A 21,006-nucleotide genomic window follows, 5' to 3' on the forward strand; every position below is an offset into this window, starting at 1 on the left:
ATGTTCCTTAAATGCTGGGAACCCGTAGAATGAGTTCAACAAGTTGGTTTGATAACCTTCCATAATAATACATAATGAAAGGACAAACGACCAAAATGTTGCTTTAGGGAAACGCTTAATACCCTCCGTGAATGTCATAGTCTTATCTGCATTTTCTGACTCCTTAGCTGATTCAATAAAGAAGTTGACGTAGTTAGTTGGGTCTTCATTAGAGATGGAATCAGTGGTTTTGACGTCCACTTTATTATCTTTTTCACCAACCAAGCTCATTGTTGATTGTTAATTGTGATATATAAATAATTCCTAAACATTAAAGGTGTAAAGGTGTTAATCATTGGCTATTTATATGATTTCTAGTCTCTTTAAAGAGCTTCTTTTACAACCATGAGATCGAACGCCGTTCTTCGAAACGTCATATTTTTGTGGAGTAAACGCAAAGAAGGTTGCCATGATATTTTTACCTTAGTTGCGTTTAAGGCCGAAATGCTGAACTCCATATTTGAATATTCTTCCCGACCAATTCTAAATGTTTGCCTGGCGGCTATGTTTGCGTCTACAAAATTTATTTTTTTTTGAAGAATTCTGACAAATGATATGCGGGACAAAGACTTAACATTCTGACATTTTGTTCTTGCATTGGTAACAATTTTTTGATTGTCGTACCACCTTTACCCCCGCAGAACTAATCCTGCGACAGCTTTAGTTAGAAAATCAACTCAAGGAAAATTTGCAGCCGTTTACTTGAAAGAAATCAGACATGACAATTTGATTGCTTGTTCATCATCAGATAAGTGAGTGTGAAAATCAGGACGTGAAATGGAAGTCAATATTGGCAGACCACGACAGGGTCAGGACTGGACACTTCAGCAAAGTCAGAAACCCTTAGAAAATTCATATATTATATATTTGGCATTTTTATATCAAAGAATGCCTGGCTAGCTCAATCGGTAGAGCGTTTGACTCTTAGTCTTGTACGAGAGAAGCGATCAAAAGGTTGCGGGTTCGACCCCCGCGTTGGGCTTGACTCTCGAAAATGGTTTACTATTTTTTTGATCTTAGTACTGAATGGTTGTGTTATATATATATAAAGAAGAAGCAGCATACGATATTAGTCTTTTAGTATTAAGACTAAAGGTGCCACCAAATTTATGTGTCAAACACTCGGAAATCTTAAATTGAAGACATCATACAAGGAAAGGAAATATGAAGCAAAACAGTAGCATTATAGGAAATTGAAAATATGTAGTGGTGATTTATTTAGGATCTAGCCCTCAAGAATTGAAACTTTAGAAGCAAAAAGCTTTTTATGTACTTTGTGAATTGATCATTAAAGGAGATCAATGAGCCGTTAACCTATTCCTTATCAATAGGGTGCATCATTTCTTCTTCGTCAGTGACTTCAACATGTTGTGCAATGGCCTTAACACCGTCAGAACCAAACTTACCAATCAATTCGTCAGTATTGAAGATCTCAACAGGTGTAGTCCTGAACTTTCTGGATTTAACACCTTGGGCAAACAAGACATCTAATTCTGCGAATGTTCTGCCCTTGGTTTCTGGCAAGTCGAACCAACACCAGACGGCAGAAGCAATACAGAAACCAGCCCAGAAGAAACCAGTCTTGGCTTTCCAGTTCCAGGCAGTTGGGTTCAACATGTAAGGCATGATAACAGCAATAATAATTCCAGCAACGTTATAGACATTCCTGGAGATAACCACAGACTTAGTTCTCAAACTGGAGGTTGGGATTTCGGTGACAATACAGTAACATAATGGCCCGACAGTTAAATCATAAGTGAAGGTAAATAATAATAACATCGCGCCAACACCCCAAGATGGTTTGTTACTGCCGGTAGCGTCAACAACAACACCTAATATACCAACAATAATCATAATCACCGCTAAGACACACAAACCATAAAAGTAAATAGTAAATCTACCTGCCCTCTTAGAAAGGAACCATGAACCAAGAGTACCGCAAAGACCGAAAACGTATTGAATGATAGTGAAAGTAAATGAATTGGAATCAGACATACCAGCCTGGATTAAGAAGTAAGTAGAGTAACCCATCAAAGAAGAACCACAAATGTTTTGAGCCAACCAAGTCAACGCACCAATTCTAGTCCTTCTCCAGTTACCGTTTTTAAAACAATCTAAGTAAGAAGCAGATGATGAGTTTTCTTCAGCTTCTCTTTGCTTTAAAGTCAATTCGATCTTGTTAACCATTTGTTGAGCGACGAGACTATTGTCTGGCATACCTTCAGTGTGAGTCAACAATCTTTCCATAGAGTGTTTAGCTTCCTTAAACTTGCCCTTTTTGACTAACCACCATGGAGACTCAGGAGCAAGATAGATACCGATTGCAATTGGAAGAGGCCAGACCCATTGGACAGCCCATGGGATTTGGTAGGCAATAGGATGTTTATTACCACTGAAACCCTTCAACATACAAGATGAGATCAATTGACCGAGAACCCAACATAAGTTGACCCAGGTGGTCAAATAGACTCTAAGAACTAATGGACAAACTTCAGATGCGTATGTTACAGTAAGAGTTTGGAATGCACCCCAGGGTAAACCTAAAAGAATTTCACCAGCTGCAATCATACCTAACGAAGTTGAAAAGAAAAGGATAAAGATAAACCCGATAACCAACATCAAAGAACCGATTAATGTCCATCTGTAACCAATTCTGTCTGATACTAAACCTGCTATGAACAAACCGACAAATTCACCAACATTGACACACATAGACAAAGTCGTTTGCCAATGAGCAGGAATTTCCCAAATACCGCCGTCTTTTTCTGGATAGAAGGTTCCAAACTTCTTTTGGAAAGCTTCGAACCCATAGAAAGAGTTCAATAAATTTGTGTCGTACCCTTCCATAACGATACACAAGGAAAGGACAAAAGACCAGAATGTCGCTTTTGGATATCTTTTGATACCTTCCAAAAGGGGCATTGTCTTCTCGGCATTTTCCGACTCCTTGGCAGACTCGACGAAATAGTTGATGTAATTTTGGGCTTCATCATTCAAGCCAGTGTCGATGGACTTTTCCTCGACATTATTAATTTCCTTGGCCTCCATCTTGGCAATGTCTGTCTGTTTTTAGTTGACAATTTTATAACTTGGAGAGTTGATAATGGAAATAAAAAATTCAGTTGCAATAAACTGGAGATTTGAAGGCTTTTTATATCATTTGAAATTACCTTCAATATTAATCTGGGGTATAAGGCCTTCGAGTGTAATCCGTCTATAAAACACCAAATCAAAACCTGTGGAGATGACAGAGGCTTACAAGAATACAAATTAAAACAATTGTCCTAGAAGTTTGAAGATTTTGCGACACTATGGCTGTGTCTGAGTGTTTTTAGTAGGTGCCATTATTGTTCTTTATGTCGGAGACTAAAAAAATTCAATTGTGAAAAGTAGTTCCCCAGATTTTCTAAGCCGCTCGTGGATTTAAAAAGTCGCTACCCATCTGGTAGGGAGAATTTTTGTAGGGCATTCTACTTTGATCATAAGCTATACAACAATCGCTTACTATTACTTACTCTCACTATAACATATTTGTTGCAATGAAATTAATTTGCAACGTAGAAAGTCTGGTTGTTTCTAACAGTCGTGATTACCAGTTTATTGTTTATTTTGTCTGTCTGGTAGTCCGATCCCAATTTTTGATTGAGACACGGAAATGGATTGCCCCGCTTTTGTAGAAAATAATAGCGGTGAGCCCGATTGCATATCAACTTTGCGTTGACGGTTTATGCAAGGTTGGGCTCCATAAATGATCCGAGTCATGACATGACCCCTCTCAAGCTCCTTCATCCGTGCTCGCTGAATTTGTGATAATCTTTGCGATTACCCCGTTCACTCGTTGATTGTTCTCAACTCTCAACGGGAATCGTACTAGGTCTCACACCACTTTGAATCTACAAATGGGATTATAACCGCAAAAAGAAAAGCAATAATCGGTGGTACCCCGAAAGATTTTACATGTTGAAGCCAAACAGTATAGCCACTTATACTAAGCATCTGATTTGATAGTTGCTTTCACGTTATTCAATGACTATGTTACTAAAAGAAAGGATGCATGTCTCAATGTTCAATTAGGCATACTATTCGTATCAAGAGCCAACTAAAGGTGGAATTTTTTTGTGCACAATCATACAATTTCATCGCTTCTGTATGAGTGGGGTCAGAGGAAAGTTGTTATTTGCCGTGACAAAGTTATTGGAAAGTTGTTTTTCCTTTTTGAGTCTCTAGCTATTCATACTTAGATATCGGCCCTGAATTTCTTTGTTTTGCAGGAAAAATGTCCGCATATTCGGGATTAGTTCCCCAGATTTCAGCAATTATATTATTACTTCTCTAAGGTTGTTGCTATGAAAACATTCCGATGAACCTTATTTCAGTGACACTATTGTTGCTCGCAACCATTTATTCAATTTTGTCTGACGTATTCGCAATATATTCGCAAAGATTTTCGTAACATTTAGATCCTGTGCGTTAACAGTACCCCAGATTATTTTTACACAAGAGCCCTAACTCGTAATGTCATGGGGTCACTACTTTGATACCAATTTGTAAACGATTAAAGAAATGTCTATGGCCATACCAGAGTATAGACGCTGTTCTGTTATGTTATGCGACATGCAGTAAATATGCAGCACGACATTTAGGTTAAAAAAATGCCTTGGACGAACCGTTCTTCAGTGTTTTTGGGGGAACTCTTTAACAATAGGATGGCGTCCAGGTTCAGGCACAAACCAAAGTTACATGCTCGCGGAATTGCAGTTATCTGCACAAATGAACTATTACAATACTTTAAGGACAACAGGATGTCCCAATGCCATATGTGACCTATGTACCCCATATTTCATTTCTTTTCCCCACAGACTAAAATTGCCAGTTTGGCATTTTCGAATGAGTGTCTGTTCTATCAAATGAGGCCAATCTGAAACGCATTTCTTGGGCTCACCATTCACTTGTTTTCGGTTTCGTACACGTTTCCACCATAATAAAGACATTAGATCCATCAGTATTATAGCCGATGATGGCTTCATCGTTGTTTGTATGAAAAGAAGCTTAACTGTCGCAAAGTTTTAATCTCTACAGTACAATTTTACTTCTGAAAAACTACCCTACACTGGAACATTTTCGATGCGAAAAGATGAAACTCAATTTCTATTGTCACCTGACAAGGCTCTGTTTTCGTTTATGCGTATTGTAGAGGCCCGTCTTACGTCGTTCCCTACGTCATCCTATTATCCCCCTACCTATACCTTGAACGACTAATTGAAGTGGGCATAATCTTAGATCTCTAGACCTTGCCTTGCTAGGTTGAAATTGTTGGGAATTCATACAGTCTACCTCGATTGTTTGGACAAGAGCTTTCTATCTAAAATTTGAGCCACTTTACTTTCCTGCTCCACCTCCAACCCCTCTCGGTGGTATTATCTTACTTTCCAAACGACCTTAGCGCTTACCTTTGACCTCGAGTGGGGTATTTTAAAAGTTTGCTGTGAAGCTCAGAAAGTTTTGCATTGGTTGGTCTCTATAGATCTTTGCTTCGGTAGTGAAAGTGGTGGTGATAATTATATTAACTAAGCCTAGTGATTTGGTAAAGCTAATAATAGAGATTTTCCGCCGCAACCCTCGCAAAGATTGCTTGTAATGCGAGCATTTTTGCAATCTTTCCAATTTCCGACCGCAAAAGCACCGAACCCTCAAACGAATGGTAACATGGGAAGGATACGATTGCAAAGATAGGTATCGTGATATATTCCCTAGTAAGCCGATGTACACTGTGGATTATCTTGAAGTATGTAGTCTGGCATTTATTTGCTTTGGTGCTTGAGGCTTTAGCCTCCCATTAACTTAGCATCATTAAGTATCCTCAAGAAAAGCACGAGCTTGCTTGCAATGGTTTAAAGAATCTACATGGTGTTCATAACAAATACTTCTGTATCCATTGCAGTAGTTCTCTAGTATCATTTGTAAACCAATTAGAATTGTTAAAGCCTTCTTGTTGTCGGTGCTAAGAATGTTTTCGTTTTTCTAAGTGCTTTCAATTGGATATAGGTCGGTCGGTTGTCAAAGAAAACTTTGCTGGAACTGTTCCATAATGATTTTTTGCTACGAATTGAATTCCCAGATATAATAAATTTACATTTATGATGAATATTTTCTTCAGACAGAGAGAGAATATGTTGTTTGATTTAATCTCAGTTTGGGTTTACCAAAACCTGGATATTGCTTTAGGTATAAAGCTACAGCAAAATTTTAGTGTTAGCATTCTAATAGGTGTCAAGTTATTTGACACTTTAAACTGATTCCTTGAAGACCAATTAAGAGTAAAGTTCTGAATGAATGTCAAATCTAAATCACAACTGCTATGGTGGGTTTCCCTTTGGAAACTTGACTCTTTATCATTCTCTGATACAATTGTGATTATTAATCCACCTCTGCTGGTTACTTCCTTGCGGTTTAACTATTTTCTAGCTTCCGTTTGTTTTCTTACTGTTAGCGGTTCTGATATACTAGAAACCTTACATTTCCCATTTAAGTGTGCAGGTAATCTTAATAAATGGGCATACATCCAACCAGGGGGATACTTGGGGAGTCACACTAAGTGCTTGCAAACCTCAGGTTTTCAAATAGTGGTTTACACTGATTTGAAACTTATTTAATCGCTATTCTTCCATTTAGTCCTAAACTAAAGAGAGTTGTCTTTAGAAATATTAATCTATTTAGTGTTATCATGTTAGGTAGGGACTCAAAGTGAAACACAGCATTTAGTGGAAGTTTTCACTTTTGATAAAAATAATAATCCTGTCCTAATTCCCTTTTAGATAGAATTAACTTCTGTTGAGAAAGTGAATCAAACTCAAAAGTGAACTCTAAAGGCCACAGAAAAGATCCCATGCTAAGATCCGAAAATGGAAGATTAATCTATGGACTTTGTTCTGTTTGAACAGTTGTTAAGAATACGTTCCTTGATGATTAATATATGAAATTAACCCTGTTTGAACTATTGTTAAATTGTAGAGTACTTGATGTTTCTACACCATTACTTTAGTGACCTTGGGGATTGGATTGAGTGACTTTCTACCTTGGTAAGAGCCAGTCTCACTTAAACTTAAAAATCATCATAGCTCACTAAAGTTATTTCAAATTACTGAAATATGCTTCCTGACTTCAAATGTTACAGAAGTATTACAGTACATGAATGGGGAAGATGAAAATTTGGCTCTGTGGACTTCTGATCCTATAAAGTCGTTGATGAAGCTCATACCTTCCATATGACCTGGCAAAGCAACTTAAGATAGCACAGTATTAATTTCAAGTACATTCATGATTGTTTGCTTATGGTAGATATAACAATGTATTAAGTTCAACACCCAATGTTGTGGGGTTCGACCATTTTTAGTTGAAGATTGAATTTCGTGGTCCATTGCTACAGCCGCATCGAATTTTGGACGGTTGCATCAAGTAATGAGGCTATCATCTTCTTCAAATCATTGATATTTACTTCCATTTGCATATCTTGGCGCTTAAGATGACTTTTAGTACTCATAACTTGATACTAATACCTGATTCAGTTTGAAGAAACATCAAAAAAGCCTGATGCACTGACAGATCTGAAATGAGGTTTGACATTTTTCCCCCGCGGCTAAGTTAGCTTCACCGAAAAGGGAAATTTTTCATCATCGCACTAATCTGCTATATTCCCCCTTTGGGAATAGACCTTTCCACAATGTCTAACAACTTGTGCTCGAACTGTATTGGGAAGTTGGTCTTTCGCTCTGCTGGCTTGACATATATATATATATATATATATATGAAAATGTGCATTCACTTTCATGTCAAATTTTTCTCTTTAAACTGAGTTGAGTTGAACCTTACTACAATCAAGATTTTGCAGCCAAGATGTTGGTTTGGAACAACTTATGGTTAATATTCCTTGCGATTTTCCATCTCACTGCCGCACTTCCGGTTGGGGAGTCTTCCAAATACGTTGCAGAACGAGGAATAGATGAAGATAATGATGCCCAAGTATTGTATCTAGATAAAAGAGATAACGCACTTTTGGATACCTTTTTCACTCAATTAAATAAATCAGGGTTGGGAGTTCAAATTGTACACGAGTTTTATTCTAACCCATTAACACAACCTACAGTTCTCAATCTTATAAATGGGTTCCTTAGACAAGTGGACTTTGTAACCTTGTTGGATGAGCTTTCAAGTTCAGGTTTAGCTCATGATGTGGCCATGCTGATGTTTTATAACAAAGAAGCATTCCCTGATTTATTCAAGATAATTCAGTCCTTAAGACTGGATGGTACTATTCCTTACAAAAAGAGAGAATACATTGAAAAGAGGGGTCTTATAGGAGATATTCTTGGAGGCGTAGGTAGTGTTGTCAATGGTATTTTTGGAGGAGGTTCTTCGTCAAGTTCTTCATCTGCAGCAGCTCCAACTGCTTCGAGCACATCAGCAACAGCTGCTTCCTCAACAGCAAATGCTGTCTTTCCCACATCTGTGCTGCTTGCAACTGGAAGTATTCTTTCGGTTCCCTCTATGTCGGTTCCAAGTCTCTCGGTCCCATCACTCTCGGTCCCATCACTCTCGGTCCCATCACTCTCGGTCCCATCACTCTCGGTCCCATCACTCTCGGTCCCGTCACTCTCGGTCCCGTCACTCTCGGTCTCATCACTCTCTGTTCCAACTCTTTCCTTAAGTGTGTCTGCTCCTTTATCTACTCTTTCTGGAACCAGAACTACAAGTTCCGGTGCTACCACCACCACTAATGGAGGTCTCTTTGGCTTCATCGGTGGGATCTTTGGCACTGTTACTAGTGATGTTGGTTCTGTTGTTAGCGGTGTCAACTCTGCTGTTGGCTCTGTGGCTTCTGGTGTTAGCGGAGTTGTAGGTGGACTTGTGAACACTACAACTACTTCAATTAATAGTTTCATTCTGTCTTCTCTGGAAGTTGCAACTTTGACAAGCGTGTTTGATTCATCGTCAATAGCTGCTATTGCAACCTTATTACAACTTTTTCAAGCTAACAAAAATATGGATGACTGGATCATTGCTTTACAAAAGTCGGGTTTGGGTGTACTGATTGTTCAAGACGTTGTAACTACTTTAGATGGTCAGCGTTTTGCAGTTACAGCTGCTCACAGCATCAAGAAAAACGCTCCCCAACCATTAGGTACGTTTGTTAGTGCTATATGGAGTTCTGGATTTCTATGGTCAATGATATTCCAGTTTTTGAATCCAGGCGACATTGTCACGATAGTCAGATACATTCTTAGTTACCTCTAATTGTCTTGATGATTCAATTAGAAATCATCAGGATTTAATGGGAAACTAAGTACACCAAAACTTGATTGCTTTCCTTTTTTTTTCGCATATGGTGCTTATACCTTTGGACCCTATTACAAATACGGTTTTATGTTTTAGATCTATCGTTTTTAATGATTTATATGTAATGACATTTTTGTTTGATGTCTAGACTTTTGAGTGAGCCGTAGATTGACTACACCCTAACAATTGGTGTTAGGGTGTAGTCAACAACGAATCTAAAAGTGGCGGGTAACGCAATGTCAACTCATCAGCCCGACTTTTGTGAAGAAAAATTTTCTGCGTTAATCTATATACAGTACGGTCATATTCAAAAAGGTATAAATACTGGGGTGTCCCCGTGTCTCCCTTCTTCTGCAATTATCATCAGTAGTGGTTATTCTAATACTTTATGTTATTATTATAATTACCATTTTATAAAACCATATTTACCGGAATGATACTACATGATGTGAATCTTCCGTGTGAATGACACCCAATCAGCTAAAGAACGGCTGACCTGTTTAACAGACAGTTGTCACAGTTGCTTCTTTCGTTCAAGGTTTTTAGAACAATTTTGGTATTTTATGAGTTCCCGGAGTGAAAGTTCTGGTAAAACGAGGTTAGCATTGGCTTTCTTTCTATTATTACTCAGATAAACTCATTGTACCACATTATTACAAATTTTAAAGCTTTGTAGATGTAAACCGAATTAAGCATAATATTTTTGAGCAAATCTGTTCAACATAATCTTTAAGTGTATTAGAGAGATATTTGCTTTCCTCTCGTGATGGTAGATGATTTAACTTATACCTAACTTGTTTCCCAGTTGATGCTCCACTAACTCTCACTATTACGTAAGCATTAAACCGTTGATTTCCGATCTATTATAGGGAAAAATTTTCTATAGGCAAAAATAAGAAAGACCTTGCAACACCATCAAAACTCATTTTAGAAGGCACAGACATATAGGAAGAAAATGGCACACCGTTTGATAGTGAATGTTGTTTTAACAGGAGCCAGTGTTTTTGGCCGAGCATTCACTGAAGCATACAAACAAGCAGCTAAGGCCTCGGCCAGCAATGCGAAGATGCAAAGCACTAAAGCTACAAGTGTAGGGGGAGTACCAGTCGATGAGGCGTTGAAGATTCTTGACTTGGAGAGAAAGGATTTGAGTCATGGAAAGATTGAAGACAAGTACAAGTATTTGTTTGAGGTTAATTCCAAGGAGAAGGGGAATTCGTTTTATATTCAGAGTAAAGTGTACTATGCCATGGACACACTAAAGAAAGAGTTAGACTATTTGGAAAAGCTACAACAACAGAAGAAGGAGCAGTCACAGCAAAATCAACAACAACAACAATAGCAACAACTAAAACAACAACAACTACAACAGTAATAATAATAATAAGACTATCAATAATTACATTATCATGGGAAAGCAATAGTAACAGTCAGGGTATCGTTAAATCTGCAACGTGAGCGGTTGAAATTGCACCAAAGGCTATGAACAATTGATGAAATACTCGTATTAAAGATCTACGAGAGCAAGAACAAGAAATAAGCATGTGCATTTTGTCTATAAGAACAACTAATTAACTTCAATGATTATTACGATGTTGCTTTTCCACTGACACTTATTGTTCCCGTCATACCCTTTCATTTTGTATATACCACCATTTCATGTATAGTAACCATATATTTTCTCGCAGACCTCGTTCGTTGTCGTTCCTGTCGTACCCATGCTTCGTATAGCTCCGGATTCTAGTCTTTCAAAGTCCTGCATATATGACACAAAAATTTCATTTTGCTAACAGAATTTGTAAGGGAACGGTTTCCTAAACACTGTAAGTAATACGCCACTATATCTTATCTACCAATCATCAAAATAGGGTTAAAATTACTTGAAAAGTGGTAAAGTGACTAGAGGAAATTGGTTCGACTTCAAAAGTAAATCCAAGCGTTCCTTTTTCCGGAGCTTCCTCGATTAAATTGAGTATTTCAACCCCTTATCACAAAAAGTCCCTACTGCAATTGTACGAGGAGTGATGAATGGTAACGATAATAACGAAGACCAGCAGTTGCTACAGGATGCTTCAACGCTATTGATGTTTGCCAATGTGGCAGCCAAACAGCAGCAACAAGAGCAGCATCACCATCAACAACAACATAATCAACTACAACAACAACAACAAAACCAAAGTCCTGCTGCAATACAGCGTCTACCGCAACTTCATACCAATCAGACACAAATACAGACACAACCACAGTCACTGGCGCTGACGCTGACACAATCTCCTACTACAAATACGGGTCAGATTCAATTTCAGAACTCGTCCCAGATTCAGGGAGGAGGTATGATACTTCAACGTAATGCTCCGCTTATGCAAGTGAACACACAGCTTCCGTCTACCAGTTCTACTGTATTCATATCCTCTAAAGTTCCTCTGGCTGGGAAAACCTATAGCATTCAACAGCAATTGCCTCAGATTCCAGCATCTTATCCGTCGTCATATCTGTCGTATAACTACTACTCCTGTCAGCAACCACAGCAGCAGCAGCAGCCACAACCGCAACAACGTCCTCAGGGCGGAGTAATGTTGCCAATAGCTCCTATGGTTTCACCTCAATTTTACAAACCTGTAGACCTGCTGCAGCTGCAGCCGTATTCTGATCACGTAAACAATGAATACCAGAGAAAACAGTACGAAGCTCACCCAGAGCTACAGAAAGACAGGAAAACGTCTCAGGATAGCGATCATGATCTTCCAAAGCCATCTACTTTTAAACATCATCACTTGCCATCGACTGAACCTTCAAACCAAACTACAGCTCAGTCACAGTCCAAGAGTCCTACGTCTTCAACCATGTCTTCACCTCCTCTGCATCTCCCTGTTCAAGGTAGTTTTGTCACTCCCAGAGGTGCTCCATTACTGATGGATCACGTACCACAAGTTGCTCACAAAAGAACCAAGTCAGAGTCCGATAGAGTCTCATTTAAACATCTGCCTGGTCCGGCCAACGTTGCTCTTCTGGAAAAGGACAAGAGTGGAAGTGCCATGATAGCAGCAGCAGCATTGGCAGCTGCGGCAGATATGCCAATGCCACTGGTCAAGGCTCATAATGCACCTACTATTAATATACTTACGAGTGCTTCATCTCTTCCTAAGCCTACAGCATTGGAAGTGAAAATGGAGCCACCATTGGAACAGAAGAATGTCAAGGATCCTATACCCAGATCTCACCATATAATGCCATCTATTCATATGTTGACCAATCCAACAGAATCCAATAAAGTGTTGCTGGAAACTCGGGAGAAGGTTCTGAGTGAAATGAGTGAAGGCAACATTGGGTCGGCAACGGAATCGCTCGAAACGAGCAGTCTTCAGAGCATTGAAATGGCTCAAGCTCCTTCTTCCCAAGCTAGTTCTGACCACAAGCAACAGCTTGATCGACAGGACAGTAGCAAGTTGGAAGAGAAGGTACAGAGTGTTCCGCAAGCTATAGAGAAACAATTAGGGACAGAAAAAGGTGAACAACACCCTGAGTCAGTGTCGTCCAACACAGAAATCACCGAGTCGAAGCCAGAGTCAATTAGTCACGAGGAGAACACTACTTCACCTACATCGACCAACAGAGAAATCAAAGTAACCTTGAAGTATGAACCAGGCCTTGAAGTTAGAAGGAATACAGTAGGAATTGAACCAAAGGAGAGGCAAGTTGACAACAATGATAATAATGTTACTACTACACGAAAGTACCAACCACCACCACTTGAAACTTACAAGGTGGACCCAGATTTAGGTTTAATTGGGTGTGTTTGTGATATCGATGACGATGACGGCTTCACTATTCAATGTGATATTTGTTTTAGATGGCAGCATTGTCTATGTATGGGATTCATGACCAGTGAAGAGGTGCCTGAAGATGAGTATAAGTGCTATTACTGTGATCCTAACAAATGGGGTAAGTTCAATGCAGAGAAATGCCGAGCCGAGACCTTGGCACGTATAACAAACGAGAAGAAGACCATGGCCAACAATGTACAAGCTACTTCTGGAGCTTCAACAGAGGAGAACACTGAAGAAAAACGTACAGATATGGAGGATTTTACCAAGGAGAAGAGGAAATCACACAATCAAGATAAGTTGGAAAAAAATGAAAAGAGAAGAAAGGTTGAAGAGGGAGGAGGAGATAATGCGATGGAACAATCTGTTGGTGAAAAGCAAATAACTCCTAGTGTACCAGAGTTACCCAATCCGGCCAACCAGCTATTGGACGATGGCATATCAGCAGAGAACTATCAATCAGTATATTTTAAGTTGAAGTCGAATGATTACAAGAACAATTCAGTTAAAGAACATCTTGAGCAAGTAGGCACATACTTTCAGTCATTTGCTGCAAGTTTAACTAAAGCAGAGCAGTTGAAGTTGCCTATTGAGATCCAATCAATGGCTGGATACAAGCAAACCAAATTCTGCAGGATAATTTTACCTAATCAGATTCGCTATCTTCAAAGTCACCGTGAACATAAAGTGAAGACTTCCGGAAGTAGGAACAAATACTCCATTCAGGTGAAGTCTTATAATGAAAACCTGAAGCAAAAGTTTAATGCTGTTTCCAAGCTTGGCCTTTTCCTTTCACTGAATGAGAGTCACGGCCACAGCAACAATCTGGGTCTGAGCCTGACCCTGAGTTCAAACAACAGCCCGTCTGTAGTTCCTGGAGGTACTCCTATAATTGAATATTTGGGGGAAATCAACTTCTTTTCTAGTTATACAGAAGAGAAGATCAACCAATACAAAACCTTGGGCTGTACCAAGCAATATGTCGTTAAAACAACGTTGAACGTTCAAAATGATATGAGCGTGGACTTGGTACTTGACTCAAGGTTTGTAGGGAACGAATCCCGGTTCATAAGAAAAGCATGCCCCAACTCGACCAATTGCAAGATTGTTCCTATTTATATTCATTCTAAGAATCTTTTCAAGTTCATTGTTGTTACCAAACATGATATTGAGTTAACTCCAGAGACTCCTGAGGTTGAATTAAGTTTGGATTGGGATTGGGACGATTCTCATCCGATTCAAAGGTTTTATAAGGACCCTTCAATCAAGTTTGAGCAATTGAATGAAGAAGATCGAAAGAAGTTGATTATTGGAATTGATAATCTCTTGCCATTTGTCGACTGTGGCTGTAACAATGCCTTAGGAACGAACTATCAGTCTCAATGTGCTGTTTTCAAGGTGAAGAAGGCCATTACGTTCTTATTGCGGTCTCAAAGGAAGGCATCACAAATTAGCAATATAAACTTGAGCAAATCTAAAGAAGAACTTTTGTTTCCTCATAGAACAAAGGAGTACCACTCATGGACTGAGAGATTAGGTGATAGAGATAAGTTGATCCAAATGAAGCTTTCCGTGTCAACTTCAGACACCTTGAATGAATTGCAACAAGAACAGGACCATGAACAAGATCCAGAAGAGCAACAGCAAGAACTAGATCCAGAAGTGAAGCAACATGATGACCAAAATCCAGAAGAGAAGCAACAATATGATGAGAGCAATGATAAAGACGAAAGCATTAAACAGAATATGAACGTAAAGGGCCCCGCAATTGCACTTGGAGCCAATGAACAACCCCAAATAAAATCTTCATATAAAGCTTTAATCAAACAACCATACAAGAAGCTTCTAGTTGCCAGAACAAGAGTAAAGATCCTGAATGTCTACTCTACCAAACCAAGTGAGAAAGTTTTGGAGTCAACTCTTGATGTTCCCATTCCTGTCGTGCCTGAAGTGCAGCTACTGATCGAGAAGCAGATTAACGAAGAGTTGAATAAGAATATAACAGAGTTGAAGCAGATCATCAGTCCCCAAGTGATTGAAGCGGCCGTTGAACAACCGGCGGAGATTGTTGTACCCAAAATTCCTCCACAACCCACAATTAAGAAACTTCTGTTTGCTGATTATAAGAAGAAGATGAAATAGGTGCAATATTGTGATCTCATGATATAACAACGCGTAAAAGTAGTTTGCGTTTGTTAATCTAACTTAAAGCCATCAACTTAGAATCACAATAATAGAAGTATACTATAAAAAGGCACTGCACCATTACTAATATAGTAGTACATTTGTCGACCCTAATAATGACCCTTGTAAAGCTCTGTCCACCAATGTTTCGCTGTTCGATGGTAACCGTTGCTTGCGCACTCAATTGATTTTGCAGCCACGCCCATCAGCTGGATCAAGACAGGCAACTGATCGGAAAGCACTGACTTTAAACAGGCGATTCAAATACGGTTCCCGTATGGAGATAAGTATGCTTCAATTTCCGGGACATTAGAAGTGAAAGTTTCCTTTATTGATTTCCACCACTGCCCCGTTCACTGTAATCCATCACAAGCTCAAGTTGGAATCATAGGTTCCATTATTGCAAGGACTGAAGAAGTAATAAATAATATGTATAGAACAATATGCATAGAATAATACGATACGTATAGAATAATACGTTATGTATAGAATAATGTGATGCAGGTGATATTTTATAATATTTTGATTGCCTATTGAAGGCGTCTGGAACTTTTTGCAACAATTGAGCGAGTGCAAATTTCGCATACTAATTCTTGTCTGAAAATTGCTTACTAATTTTCTTTTCTATGGCGGTTATTTTCTTTACTAATTGAATCGCTAATAATATACCACAATGTCTACGTCGGAATATCAAGAATTGCCAGCACAAAGCTTTCTTGCAACTTACAGCAACCGACCTGCTGTTGCTGCTTTAAACGGGTTGTTGAGTTCGTTTCCTGCAATCAAAATCTTTACCGGCAACGCCGTGCCTATCATGGTTTATCGCCAGCAGCAACAAAAGAATGGTGGCCAGTGATGTCGCTAAGCTCAATTTGAGTTAGGTGTCTTGCTTATGTAGCTATTTAGGAGAACCTAATAGAGAGTCAGCTAGTACCAAACTTCAGTACTTTATTGTACACTACTGTATTGTACACCGTACTTGCCCCACACTACTATGTTAGTATTAGTAGTTCATGGAACTAGCACTATATTGAACGGCTATTTGCACCTCTACACCAAAACTACGCTATAATCATAGTAATTTGTATTTTGATGTATATTAATTACGTTTTGGTGAACCTTACTGGTTGATCACAATCATCGCCTGTCGGTTGAAGATGTACCGAGAACCGATCCGGTTTTGCTATGTTAGAATAAATTAAAGTAAACGCGACACTCATTCCCTATTTCGGAAATCAGTGACCTGAATGTTAGAACGTATACACATTTGTTGAAAGATACTTCCTTCTTCGTTGAATAATGCCCAAGGTGTATCAAATTCCTTGACTTCTCCCTTGTCCATAACCAAAATCCGGTCGTAATTAATAATGGTCTTTAATCTGTGGGCAATACACAAAATCGTGCAATTGGTAAATTCCAGTGCAATGGTTTGTTGGATCTTCCAATCCGTTTCGTAATCAACAGATGAAGTGGCTTCGTCCATAATCAAAATCTTGGACTCTCTGATCAAAGCTCTGGCAAACGCAACCAATTGTCGTTCACCAAGCGAAAAGTTTGTTCCATCATCTTCAACTTTTTGGTCCAAATGGAATTTATGAAGGTCATCATTTCCATTTTCTTGCAGTTGTTTAATTGATGCTAACATCTCAGCTTCAATTAATCCTGCTCTACGAAGAGAATCCCACAAATCATCATCGGAATGTTCTCCAAAGGGATCCAAATTTCTTCTTATAGTTCCTTTAAATAACACAGGATCTTGTGGGATAATCGATAACTTCGTTCTCAAGTTATTTAACCCTAAAGTTGAAATATCAATACCATCGATCTCAATTTTACCTGATGATAATTCACATAATCGATACAAGGCAGTCATAATAGTTGATTTCCCAGCCCCTGTTCTACCACAGATCCCAATCTTTTCACATCCATTGATTTCAACACTCATATTTTTAAGAACTAAAGGTAAATCAGGTCTATAACTCATAGAAGCCTTTTCAATCTTGATGCTACCCTTTTCTGGCCATGAAGATGGTGGAGCTGTGGCTTCAATCAAATATGGAGCCTCTTGAGGTAAATCAAAGGCATATTCACATACTCTTTCCACAGAGTTCATTTCATTTTCAACTTGGGTATAGTTCCTAATAACCATCGATAATTGTCCAGCTATTTGTAAGACGTAAGACATCAATAAACCCACAGACGATGCACCAATGTTGAAAACTCTGAAAACACATAAAAGAGAAATGACTAATGCCATGATAGTTGCAACCATATCCAAATGAATGGCAAGAAACCGTTGATTAGCGATGGTGATATAATAAGCTTCATTCGTCTTATTAATATAGTTATTATTCTTTTCCAAGAATCTATTAGAATGCCCATAGGCTTTGATGGTAGGCATCCCATTCAATGTCTCGGAGAAATTGCTATAGATGAATGATCTTTGAACAGCTTCAAGTCTCTTCATTTCTCTGGCAGATGCTTGATAGAAACTTCCAATAGCAATGAATAAAAATGCTAATAAAGGAATAGCTATAGCAAACCATGGCAAATAAACCACACAAAGAATCAATACACCAACAATATTAGCAGCTGTATACACCAGTATTCTTAACAAATTAGAAAGTTCGTTATCCATGACATCGGTATCTTTAGTGAATCTATTTAGGATTCTTCCCATTGGTGTAGTATCCATATAGGACATTGGAGCAAACAAGACTCGACGAACAGATTTAATATTCAATTCCACAGCAGAAGTATTGCAGACATAACCAATTAAAACGAATAAAAGTGTCAATAAAATCAAGGACATTATGGCAAACATCACGTAGATTCCAATGTAAAAATTATCTGGCCTTTCAAACTTATGTGATGTCCAAAACGAAAGCCAAACATTGGTGAAAAGTTGCAGATACACAGAGGTAACAAGTAATAGTAGTAAAAGTGGTAATATACCATACTGACCAAAGATACCTGCTCCATATTTAAGATAATTCTTGTATACTTGAGACAGGATTCGATTAACAGCTTTTGATTCTTGAACCATCAATTTACCATTGGCAGTATTATTCTTATTAAATTCTCTGTGAATGGCTTCTTCATCTTCCACTTGTTGTCTTGTCTTTCTTTTAGTCAATGGAGTATGTTCGTCATCATCTTGAGCTTCTTCATCAAGAACCTCAAATTCATATTCTTCTTCTTCCTCCTCTTTCTTTTCCTTAGCTTGTTCTTCCGAAGAAAATGCCATTAATTTGGTGAACTCAATGTTTCGGGCTGATAATTCACTAACCAGGCCAACATCAATGGTACCATTGCCATTTAAAAAGATAATTCTATTGGCAGAACCAACCAATGAAAGTTGATGAGTGGCCAAGATTCTTGTTTTCTCTTTCAAGAGTCCTAGTAAACATTCATTCATTATATGTTTACCCACCCGAGCATCAACAGCACTTAAAACATCATCCAATAAGATGATATCGTTGTCAGCATAAACAGCTCTGGCCAAGTTAATTCTGGCCTTTTGACCTCCGGATAACGTGATTCCACGCTCTCCAATTTCTGTATTATCTCCAGCAGGGAGAATTTCTAAATCACTTTCAAGAGAACAAGCATAAACCACAGCCTTATACCTTTGTTCGTCGTATGGTAAACCAAAGATAATGTTATCCTTCACAGTAGCATTTTGTACCCAAGGGTATCCACAAAGTAACAAGGAACCATCAACATTGATTGTACCTTGTGTACGATGCATAAAACCTGCTAAGGCATTAAGCAAAGAAGATTTACCAGAACCAATAAGACCGGTGATGACCACAAATTCTCCCTTTTGCATTGTAAGGTTAATATCTTTTAAACCCAGGAATGACTTTTCCACAGAAGAGGATGCAGAAGAAGGTACAATCTTCTTTTCATCATCTTCAGAATATTTAGTGGAGTCATCATCTTTAACGGGTTCTTTCCCAGCATTTGCAACAGCAGAATCTGCATCATCATCATCATCCTCATCCTCTGCAGCAGCTCGTTCCTGAGTAATTTCACTATCATCACTCTTAAAAGATTCCCATTCAAAGGAAGCATCTTTGACTTCAATGGCCAAGTTTTGATCTCTCAAACGGTTCAACTCTTCGCCATGTGCCGAATTAGTGTGCAAGTCACTGTTATCTTCAGTGGAACTTAAGAAGGCACCAACTCTGGTTACACCCAAAAAGGCATCTGCTCCAGAAGATAAAGCTAAAGGAAGCATAATCACCTGTTGAGATAAAATATTGAACAAGGAAAGGGAAGAGAACACAGCAGCAGCATCTCTTCTTTTACTTTTATCAATACCATACATGGCCAAAAAGGTAACCAAAGAAGCAAGTAATGTTAGGGACACAGCCATTGAAACAACCATGTTACGCATGGTTTGCATGGTGTAGATAACCTTCATTTCCTTCTTTCTAATGTTGGAAATATTATCAAAGTAAGGGATTTCCCATGAATAAAACTTGATGATTTTCAAGTTGTTCAACAACTCCTTAATGTACCCGACTCTGGCATCTGTGAACTTAGTAGCTTTGAAACGGAAGCCATAGAGTTTCTTCGTAAGCAGGGCAAAAAATACCATAAAGATCATAAGAAACCCAATACCCACCAAGGAAATGGCTCCAATGTTGGTTATTAAAATCACTATGGAAATAGTCAATGGAACTGGGAATGCCACAAGAAAGGGTTGAAACCCCATGGCAAAGTCAATTCGTGATAAATCAGTTCCCATTAAGGAGGTGATCTTCCCTTGAGGATATTTGTATCTTCCTTTAGCATCCAATAAAAAGGACTTATCCAAGATAGCTTTAGTGAGAACTGCTTTAGCTTGAGCACCGACTAACATTGATCTGTAGAAGAAGTGATTGATAAAGATCCCAGCAGTTAAAACCATGAATGAAGACCCAATAGCGTAGCCTACACCTTTCCCCACCGAGGGTTCTAATCCTAATGTTCGATTAGATACAAATGTGATGAGTCGTTTTGTAAGCAAGGGATTGAGTGATTGAATAACATTGGCCAAAATCAACGATAATACACTCATCAGATATGTCCACCTAAAGGTATAAAATATAGCGCCCGGAGTCAACCATCTGGGTAATTCAAAATCTTCAAGTAAACTTTCTCTTTCTTCTGGTGTTAAGGTGTCTATATTTTTACCATTGCATTTGGCAATCAAATGTTGTTTCTGTGCTCTATCAAGAAATCTATGGAACACTTGATTGAACTCTTGGGTCATATGCTCTACAGAGTAGTTATCTGGCAACGTATACAAGTCCTCCGGTTCGAGGGTTCGGTTGTACCCCTTCAACATAAGGGGATACATCCACCAAAAGAATAGTCTTGATAGTATTGAGGCAGTAGGTTCTGGGTATTCGGTTCTCTCTTCCGGGAGAGGCAAGGGGGCCACCTTCTTAGGGAATAACCAACTTAGAAGTCGTTTCTGACGTATCAACTCTTGAACTTCCAAGTCTCCCGAAGTCATCCTGATTGTATTAAGTTGATAGTTGGTGATGGGGTTAGCAATAATGCGGAGAATAGAAAGATGTCTTGTAGTTGATGAAATAGATTTCAGACAATAATGAAATGGACCTTTTTGATT

General features: G+C 38.6%; 5 protein-coding genes and 1 non-coding gene across 6 annotated transcripts; 3 read left to right on the forward strand and 3 right to left on the reverse strand.

Moving 5' to 3' along the window:
* Positions 1-113: 113 nt before the first annotated feature.
* Positions 114-270, reverse strand: KQ657_003483 (uncharacterized protein; the record flags this gene model as incomplete). The annotated part of the gene is made up of 1 exon (XM_043194203.1): positions 114-270. A coding segment is annotated over one exon (157 nt), but the record flags the coding sequence as incomplete, so codon positions are not given.
* A 659-nt stretch (positions 271-929) lies between these two features.
* On the forward strand, positions 930-1,021 carry KQ657_003484. Its single transcript has one exon. It is a non-coding gene; the product is annotated as a tRNA-Lys (tRNA).
* Positions 1,022-1,353: 332 nt separating this feature from the next.
* On the reverse strand, positions 1,354-3,481 carry KQ657_003485 (uncharacterized protein; the record flags this gene model as incomplete). The annotated part of the gene is made up of 2 exons (XM_043194204.1): positions 1,354-3,098; positions 3,478-3,481. 2 exons carry the CDS (start codon positions 3,479-3,481, stop codon positions 1,354-1,356), a joined length of 1,749 nt encoding a protein of 582 aa, XP_043046916.1.
* Positions 3,482-6,763: 3,282 nt separating this feature from the next.
* Positions 6,764-10,714, forward strand: PAM16 (import motor complex subunit; the record flags this gene model as incomplete). Its single annotated transcript, XM_043194205.1, has 4 exons — positions 6,764-6,770; positions 7,898-8,585; positions 8,781-9,225; positions 10,304-10,714. 4 exons carry the CDS (start codon positions 6,764-6,766, stop codon positions 10,712-10,714), a joined length of 1,551 nt encoding a protein of 516 aa, XP_043046917.1.
* Positions 10,715-11,090: 376 nt separating this feature from the next.
* SET3 (histone-binding protein) lies at positions 11,091-15,338 on the forward strand (the record flags this gene model as incomplete). Its single annotated transcript, XM_043194206.1, has 4 exons — positions 11,091-11,115; positions 11,371-11,738; positions 11,892-11,928; positions 11,959-15,338. The coding sequence occupies 4 exons, from the start codon at positions 11,091-11,093 to the stop codon at positions 15,336-15,338; spliced, it is 3,810 nt and encodes a 1,269-aa protein (XP_043046918.1).
* Positions 15,339-16,596: 1,258 nt separating this feature from the next.
* KQ657_003488 (uncharacterized protein) lies at positions 16,597-20,889 on the reverse strand (the record flags this gene model as incomplete). The annotated part of the gene is made up of 1 exon (XM_043194207.1): positions 16,597-20,889. The coding sequence occupies one exon, from the start codon at positions 20,887-20,889 to the stop codon at positions 16,597-16,599; it is 4,293 nt and encodes a 1,430-aa protein (XP_043046919.1).
* Positions 20,890-21,006: the final 117 nt, after the last annotated feature.

Source organism: Scheffersomyces spartinae (assembly GCF_019049425.1).
Source record: "Scheffersomyces spartinae strain ARV_011 chromosome Unknown scaffold_31, whole genome shotgun sequence".
Taxonomy (NCBI): domain Eukaryota; kingdom Fungi; phylum Ascomycota; class Pichiomycetes; order Serinales; family Debaryomycetaceae; genus Lizanozyma; species Lizanozyma spartinae.